The 8815-nt window shown below is 47.3% G+C and overlaps 1 protein-coding gene across 1 annotated transcript; it reads right to left on the reverse strand.

Moving 5' to 3' along the window:
* Positions 1-1218: 1218 nt before the first annotated feature.
* On the reverse strand, positions 1219-2818 carry LOC125528376 (uncharacterized). The gene has a single exon (XM_087526333.1). It carries the CDS (start codon positions 2520-2522, stop codon positions 1518-1520), a length of 1005 nt encoding a protein of 334 aa, XP_087382459.1. The 5' UTR covers positions 2523-2818; the 3' UTR covers positions 1219-1517.
* Positions 2819-8815: the final 5997 nt, after the last annotated feature.

Consider the following 8815-nt stretch of genomic DNA (forward strand, 5'->3'; position numbering starts at 1 on the left):
GCCTGAAGCTGGGCGCCTGGGCCTCGACCGTGAGGAGACGGGGGACACAGCAAATTAATTGTAATCTGAGTTAAAGTCAACCATTGAGGACACCGACGAGGTAGAATCGCATGAGCTATCCTTCGCTGAGCCATCTCCATTGCCTGCCTGCTACGTGGGGTGGTGAAACGCTCTGCTCTGATTTCTGCTGCTCCAAGGCTGGATTTTAAGGCTGGATGAGCTGCTTATATAAAGGTTAGTAGATCCGAGCAGTTTCTATTTGCCTCGTGAAATCAACACTAAGTATCCTTGCATGTTTTAACTCATTTTTCCAAGAAATTGAAAAAAAAAGAGTTCAGCGTAATGCCTATTTGGTTTAAAGAAAATGTTCAAGATATTCATCTGGCAAAATAAGAACGCTGCATATAATCGGAAAAAATAGTTCGGTTTGTCATGCATGCTACTCACTCCATTCCTAAATATAAGACCTTCTATAGATTTTAATACGGGCTACATACGGATATATATTGACGCATTTTAGAGTGTATGTTCACTCATTTTACTCCGCATGTAGTCTATATTAAAATCTCTAAAAAGCCTTATATTCAGGAAAAGAGGGAGTACATCTTTGTATCCGATATTTTAGGTTCAGGAATCGAGAGATCTACCATGTAATTCTAAGTGGTTTTCAGATTAAGAATTTTCTTTGAGCTGTCATCTAACAATGACATAATCATTCCAGCATACTGTAGCAAAGATTCCTCATGTTAAACCATCTGGCTGGTGCTATTTGTACGCGCAGCGGGATAAAAATTCTCAATTGATAAATAAATTTAAGTTACATCAACAGTACAAAATCGACTTTGCCCCATCACCTTTTGTGCAATGGGGTCATTCCAGCATGTTGATTTTCATGATCGTATACCTAAAGCCCTGAACAAATGTAACCCACGCGCCATCTACATCGTAGCACTGTAATTGAAAGTACTCAAAGTCTTGACATATATCCTACTACTTTTGTGCATAAATTTCTCCTCTTTAATTAGTGGCATAATATGAGAAAGATATGTAAACTTAATTTTCATATTTGATGTTTTCAGATGTTTATGATATTATGCTCATTATATATTATACAAATATAAAGGACGAGCGCAGCAACGCGCGCCATTATGATCTAGTAACACCGAAGGCCACACAATGGATTGGACTCGCAGGTTGATGAGAAAAGAGAGCGAGGGATGAAAGCGCCGGCGACGACTGCCGGGCCTAAAAGAAGTCATTTACGGCAAGCTTTAAGGTACAATCATCAATCAAGAAGACACACAAAAGGTGCAAGCCCACTCTCCATCCACAGGCCAGCCATGAATCCATTGTAGTACTCCGATGATCAGACCAACAAGCAAATTGAACTTGACCCGCATTTACGGGTCAGTTCACTCGGTGAACACCAAATCCACAAAATTGAAACAACTATATATACAAATCTACAGCACCACATATACGACCCTGCATCTTCACCGTTCCCTCCTTTCATAGTTTTACCTCTCTATCTCCATGGGCTTTGTGCCGCTGACCATGTGCCCGTAAGTACTTTTCGCGGCCTCCAGGTCATCCTCGTCGTCATCGTCCTCGTCATCGTCCCCGACGCTGAACCGGCCGCCGGCGGGTCCTCCCTTGACCAGCGGCAAGTACTGCGGCTCCTCGGGGTACAGCCTGCTGACCTGGAGGTAGAGCACGACGACGAACACCATGGTGCCCGTCAGGTACCAGCTGAACTGCAGGTTCACCAGCGCCTTGGCGCGATGGAGCGCCTCGTCGGTGCAGCACCGGACCACGTCGTGGCCGTCCTCGTGATTCAGGAAGCACCCCTTGGGGACGAGCCCCGGCGTCCAGAGCATGACGCCCATGACGATCAACCACACGCCCTGGAGCACGAGGCTCGCCGACCTGACCAGGCTCACCACAAAGCTCCGCGGGTACGGAATGCCCAGCAGCGTGGTGGCCAGCGTGACGGCGACGACGGTCTGCAGCAGCCAGTGGAACTGCCCCTCCACGCCCATGTGGTCCGTGGAGTGGAGGTGGAAGACGAGCAGCTCCTGCGCGAACGCCGCCGCGGCGGCCAGCTGCGACACGGCGTCCCGCATCGGCGCCCGGACCCTGTCCATGTGGATGGTGACCGCGGCGAAGGCGAGGAGGGCGAGCGAGACGGACGCGTGCTCGAAGTTGTGGAGGTGGTCGGACGGGATGGTGCCGTCGTCGTCCAACGGCTGGTGCTTCGCGGGGCCGATGACGAGCTCCATCAGGATGGACGCCGACGTGCCGGCGATGATGAGGATGAGCTCGAGGTGGCGGACGCCGCGCGCGGGGAACCAGAGCGGCGCCGCGTAGGAGCCGGGCCGCAGCGCAAACAGCCGGATGTGGTTGAACAGCTGCCACAGCCCGATGAGGAGGAAGCCGGCGCCCGGAGCGACGTGGCCGACGAGGGTGCCCATGGCGACGGCGGCTGCGAGGGTTTGAATGGTTGATGGGAGGTTGGGAACCATGGGGTTTAAGAAGGTTGGATGGTCGACTCTCTGGAGAGTTCCGGTGGCTTGCAAGGTTTGAAAAGTTCTCTTATTTTACAAAAATGGATTTGGACAACCTCGCCCGATCGGCAGCACTTCAGCAGTGATGTGTTGTTCAGAGCTCAGGGATAGTCTCATTCTGTTTTGCTTACTTGGTTGGGCTTCCAAGATCAGGTTTTATTTTTCTTTTATTTGCGTGTGGTGTGATACGACTAATTATTTATCCTCTACAAGATGGTTGAGTACACGAGTTAAGATAAGATAGTGATGAGAATGAGATCCTCTGATGTTAGTACTAGTTGTTGATAATGAAGTTGTTGTCTCCATAGTTTGACTTATATTACACATTTCTCACTAAGGTTGGTGGTTCTTTCTTTTTGTCATAGCGGCATGGTTATTCTAGCAAGGTGTTTATTTTTATGTTCTGTGTATGCAACATCAATTTAGTTGTGCATGTGTGCGCTACTGGATGCTTTTGACAAGAGCAATTTTCTATTAATTACTTTTCAAAGAAAAATATCTTTTTGTTTTGCTTCTTAAGTATTTTTGTTTTCTTGCATAACGTCGTGTAAGTTCAAAATGGTGTCTAGACGAGGGACATTTCGTAGGATAATTGCACGCATATACCTAAATTGACTATACATATTGAAACTCTCGTCTCCTCTTTTCTAATTGTCCGCGGTAGGGATTTTCATATGTCCACGAGAACCATGCTGGGCGTTTTTGGCAATATTAATACATCTTGGTTTCCCAAATATCTTACTCTTTGCTTCTTTGGAGTCAAATATGTTAAGCACGTTAAGAAAGTTGGATGGTCAACTCTCGAGAGAGTTCTGGTGGCTTGCAAGGTTTGAAAAGTTTTCTTATTTTACAATGGATTTGGACAACCTCGATCGGCTGCACTTCAGCAGTGATGTGTTCAAAGCTCATGGACAGTCCCTTTCTCATCCTGTTTTGCTTACTTGCTTGAGCTTCCAAGACCAAGGCTTTATTTTTCTTTTATTTGCATGCAGTGTGATATGACTAATTATTTATCGTCTACAAGATGGTTGAGTACATAAATTGAGACAAGTGATGAGGAGGAGATCCTCTGATGTTAAGTAGTTCAACTATTGTTGATAATCAAACCGTTGTTTCCATAGTTTGACTATATTGCACATTTGTCACTAAGGTTGGCGGTTCTTTTATTTTGTCATAGCGCATGGTTGTTCTAGAAGGGTGCTTATTCCGATGTCCTCTGAAATTTAATTATATTGCACGCATTACTAGATGTTTTTGACAAGAGCAATGTACTCCCTCCGTTTTTATTTACTCTGCATATTAAGTTTGATTGAAGTCAAACTTCATAAACTTTGATCAACTTTATAGAAAAAAGTATGAACATTTACAATAGCAAATCTATACGATGTGAAAGTGTATTCAACAATGAATCTAATGTGATTGATGTGTTATTGTACATGTTAATATTTTTGTCTAAAAACTTTGTCAAAGTTTATAAAGTTTGACTTTGACCAAAGCTAATATACGGAGTAAATAAAAACGGAGGAAGTATTAATTACTTTTGAAAAAAAAAACTTCCGTAAAGTGTCCTACCGGTGTGTTTGACTGCCTAGGACGTAAAGTGTTTAAAATAAACTTTCGTAAAAAAGTGCTTAAAATAAACTTGCACGCATACGATTAAATGAGTGAATTGAAAAAAACATCGACACTTCAGGCAAGGTTTGCAGGAACCACACATTTACGGAATTGTGCCAAAAAGCACTAATTTTTTTCATAATTTTTTGCAAAAAACACTGGTTGCTCGTTTGGGCCGTTTTAAGTATGTTTATGACATGGAGTCCCATAAATGATGACGTGGCGTAACGGTTCACACTAGACGTCGTTAGAGATATATATTTACCAAAAGCTCCCTCACTTTTTTAGAAAAGAGCCGACGATAAGGTTCCATCTCCTCCAACCACCGTTGACTATGTCGGCTGGGCCTCCCTGCGCCGGCCAATGGAGCTCGAGCTCGCCGGCATGCAAGCCAGCAGCAACTCCCCTGCGCCAGCCGGGCCACGAGCTCCGCCATGCCCCACTCCGAACAGCTCACCTGGAGCTTCGCCGTCTGGCCGCCGGCGCCGCTACCCGCGCCCACGCGCGGCCGGTGCGGCTGCTGCTACTCGTGGCCGGTGCCGCTGCTCGCCACCACGAGCGGCCGGCGTGACTGCTACTACTCGCGGCCGGCGGAGCTGTTTGTGCCCACGCGAGCCCGCGCGGCTGCTGCTGCTCCCGTCCGCCGCCGGCGATGCTGCTCGCGTGCGGCGACGCCGCGGCTGCTGCTGCTCCCGTCCGCCGCTGCCGATGCTGCTCGAGTGCAGCGCCGCCGCGGCTGCTGCTCGCGTCCTGCGTCGCTGCTGCTGCGCACTCCCGTCGCCGCTGCTCGCCACCACGAGCGGCCGGCGTGACTGCTGCTACTCGCGGCCGGCGCGGCTGCTCGTGCCCACGCGAGTCCGGCGCGGCTGCTGCTGCTCCCGTCCGCCGCTGGCGATGCTGGTCGCGTGCGGCTGCTGCTCCCACATGGCCATATCGGGCTCCGCCGCCCCCGCCCAGTGCTGGCACCGGAGCAATCCCACCGGACCGGTGGGAGATGAGGTCCTGATTGCTTTTATTTTCAGGGCCAAGGACCCGATTGCTTTTTCATGTTTCCAAAAAGGGTATTGGTGTAAAGTCGTCTGTCTAACGGCGTCGTCTGCGAACCGTTATGCCACGTCAGCAAAAGCGGGACCCTCATGTCATAAACGTACTTAAAACGGTCCAAACGAGTAATCAGTGTTTTTTGTAAAAAATTATAAAAAAAATTAATGCTTTTTGGCATAATTCCATAAATGCATGGTTCCTGTAAACCTTGCCTGAAGTGTTGATATTTTTTGCAATTCACTCCGATTAAACGGACAGTGGTACCCACTGAAACTCACGTAAGAAAAGAAAAACTCACGTCTCTTTTGTTTTTCTTTCCAAATTCTCCACGGCATGGAGTTCAGCTGTCCACGGCAGCCGTGCTGGTGTTTCAACGGTGGACGTTAGGTGGAGCCTCCACCGTGCCCGTGTCAGAGTTGTGTTATCCTGCCCGCGTGACCTGCGTACGTACGTATGATCGACAGCTACCGCGCTGACATGTCATCCCCAACGGGGCACGCACGACAGTCTGCGCGCTGCCGCCGTTGATCTCGTGATCCGTCTACTACTGTACTAGAACTAGAAGCACGCCGGCCGTGGAAATTCCCGGTCGTTTCGCGCCGCCGGGGCGGGACTAGTTTGGCTGCACTTTTATGACCTGGCCGCGGGGGCGATGACGGTGCTGCCACGCTCGCACGTACGTACCCTGCCTCTGCCTGCGCTTTTGGTCGGGGCCGGATTCTGGGCAGCGACCGTTTTCTTCTCGTTGCCGGTTTGGCGCTTCCTGCAAACCTAGTAATAATGATAGAACAACCACGTTCTAGAAAGGGTACCACTTTTTTTTAGCTGAGAATGGATACGACCTGTGAACTTCCGTACTTCCTCTGTAAGCAAATATAGGGAAACGTTTATAGATTACTAAAATAGTTATCTTTTTTCTTGCGGGACATGGGGGCTTTTTTTGGTTCATAGGATAGGATTATCGTAGGAATATGAATTTTGTAGGAAATGAGATGGTATGTATCCCAAATCCTATGAGTAGGAATAAGAAATGAGATTCATTTGGTTGACACCAAAGGGATTTTTCCATTGAGTCTAGGCTTATTTTTATTTTTTATGAAATGTGAAGGATATTAACCAATCCTATATAGGAATATGAATCTATTCCTATGAACCAAAGGGCTTTAAAGGAAAAAATCCTATAAGAATTCTATCTTCTAAAATTCCTATGAAATTCCTCCAAACCAGCGGAGGCCTGAACTCTTATACGGAGGAAGTACTAGTATTTTATATCTGTCCCTTTTTATGTACGCTCTGTTCCGGGGCGCTCGAAGATTCACGAAGACTGATGAGGAATCGTTTATATTAACATCAGAATAATGAAAGCACCCTTGCAACTAAAAGAATCGTTGCTCAAAAGATATGCTGCCTTGTTCTCAAATATATAGAAAAAACCAACGACGTGAATCACGAACCGCTACGTTCGTTTCTAGAACCGCTCCATACAGGAGATCAGGAGGCGACCTTTTTCCTTCCTCAACACCAGCGATCTTGGGCCCTCGTCCGTCTCCGTATGCCCCTCCAGCGGCTGGAGCGGATGGGTACCCCGATAGTTTCTCTCCAGTAGAGGTATTAGGGTGGACTTGTACGCACCATAGCGGCTGCTCGTACTCTGCACCTAGCATTCTAGGGTTTCTACTACCTCCCGCCGTCGCCGCCGCCGGCCTACTTCGTTTTCTATGGTTATAGGACCATGGAGGTGCGATGGATCTCGGCCCTTGCCGGTGGGAAGGCTCCGTTTGTTGATATTTTTTTAGTTTTGTTAGGGTTTGTGTCCTGCTCAGAGATGCGAGGCAGCGGCGGCTCTTTGTGGATGGAATAATGTCCTTCCCGCCTAGCCCCCGTTTCGGTGGTGTTTCTAGCAACGTTGTAGGGCATTTGGAGGTTTGTCTCAGGCGGATCTCGTGGGATTCGGTCGGCGTTTGTCATCGGTGGATCCGGCCTTCGTTCGTATGTGCTTGTGTGTCTACAGGTTGGATCCTCCCGATCTATGCTTCTCTTCGTCGGCGGCGGCTGCTATTCTGGTGCGCTGGTCCTATGGGGCCTTAGCACGACTAGTTTCCGATTGTTTACTACAACAATGTTTGTCTGGCTCCGATGAAGGAGAGGCAATGACGGGGTGTGCCTTCGGCTCGCTCCAGTGCTTGTAGTCGTCGCTAGATGGTCTACGGATCTGGATGTATTTTTTTACTTCTGGTGTTCTTTGTACTACCTTGACAGTTGATGAATAGATCGGAAGTTTTCCTCAAAAAAAGGGTAGATGTAGTTTGCTTTGAGAGTTGTTGCATCAATGGTGGTTGATGAGGACGGCGCCGTGTCGAAATAATTTGCCTATGCTCTTCCTCCATCTCGGTGGCACTCTAATGGACAGTGCTGGGAAAAAAGTGGCTCGGTCTTCGGATCCGCTAAGATTTGTGTCTGATGGTTATCACACGACACTCTCCCGAGGGATGTTGGTGTTGGCTATTGTGGTTGTGTTTGGTGTCTTGCGGCGGGATGCGTGGATGACGGCATTCAGCGACATTCCTCTTCTTCAATTGCGTCGGATGAAGTTGACAGCACCGGGATCTAGTGAACACGGGGAAGAACCCCGCCCGACGTGCCACAAAATCTCGGTCTCGTCGCTTGTGCCGGTCCGAGTCATCAGCTCGAAATTCTTCAACGTTGCCTTGTCAATGGAGGAGGGCGATGGTGGGCCACGTTTTGGCGTGGCACACAATTCTACCGAAGTGAAATTCCAATTTTACTTTTCGCAAAATCTTTGGTGCAATATTGCAACACATGCATGTATGTGTCTTCTCTTTTAGGGGTAATCTATGTATGTCTCTTGTGATGACCACATATGTACTTTTTGTAATATGTCTGTCTAATGAAATATATGTGGTTATTTTAAAAAATGTTTTAAATATTTTAGCATAGACTATATACGAACTGAAATAAATGATCGGACATAATAAAATATGTATATATACATCTGAATCAGAAAAAAATTAGGATACCTTATATTTGTGAATCGGAGAGAGTATTTTGCAAGGAAAGCTCGGAGGTCGGAGTTAGAAAAAATAAAAAAAGATAAAGTACATCGTTCAACACCATCATGTTGTATGGTTGTGGTGATTGCTTTATCTGTAAAGTGAAGCAAAATCCCGATTTCAGAGTAAGTGCTATTTATTTTTAGAAAAACATCAGCATGCGCATTATCTGAAAAACATACCACCCTGAGCTTCGGATGGGATGAAAATGAAAGCTAGCTTCCTTGCCTTGCAAGAATCTCTAACTTGCCACGGCTGACCGCTAATTACAAATCAAGCCCGAAGTCAACACCTGCCGAATGTCACAGGCAGTATCTAGACTACTTTCCATTTAACTCATATTGGTGCTCGCTTTATTTTTTGGATAAATCAGATGAGGTTAGAATTAGCGGCCAACGCAGAATCCACCTAAGCGCTGAGGTTAGCGCCCGGCGGCTACAACATGATCAGCTCACGCTTCATCTGCCAGAGCTTTCTGGTGGCAAAAACCGTTTAATCTACCGTGTCTGGGTAAAGACAAAA

This window comes from Triticum urartu, chromosome 5A (assembly GCF_056163025.1).
Source record: "Triticum urartu cultivar PI428250 chromosome 5A, HENAU_Tu73, whole genome shotgun sequence".
Lineage (NCBI taxonomy): Eukaryota > Viridiplantae > Streptophyta > Magnoliopsida > Poales > Poaceae > Triticum > Triticum urartu.

What these genes read in the sequence shown, in the direction of transcription:
- LOC125528376 (XM_087526333.1), bottom strand. Translation starts at nt 2,522, where the DNA reads ATGGTTCCCAACCTCCCATCAACCATTCAAACCCTCGCAGCCGCCGTC.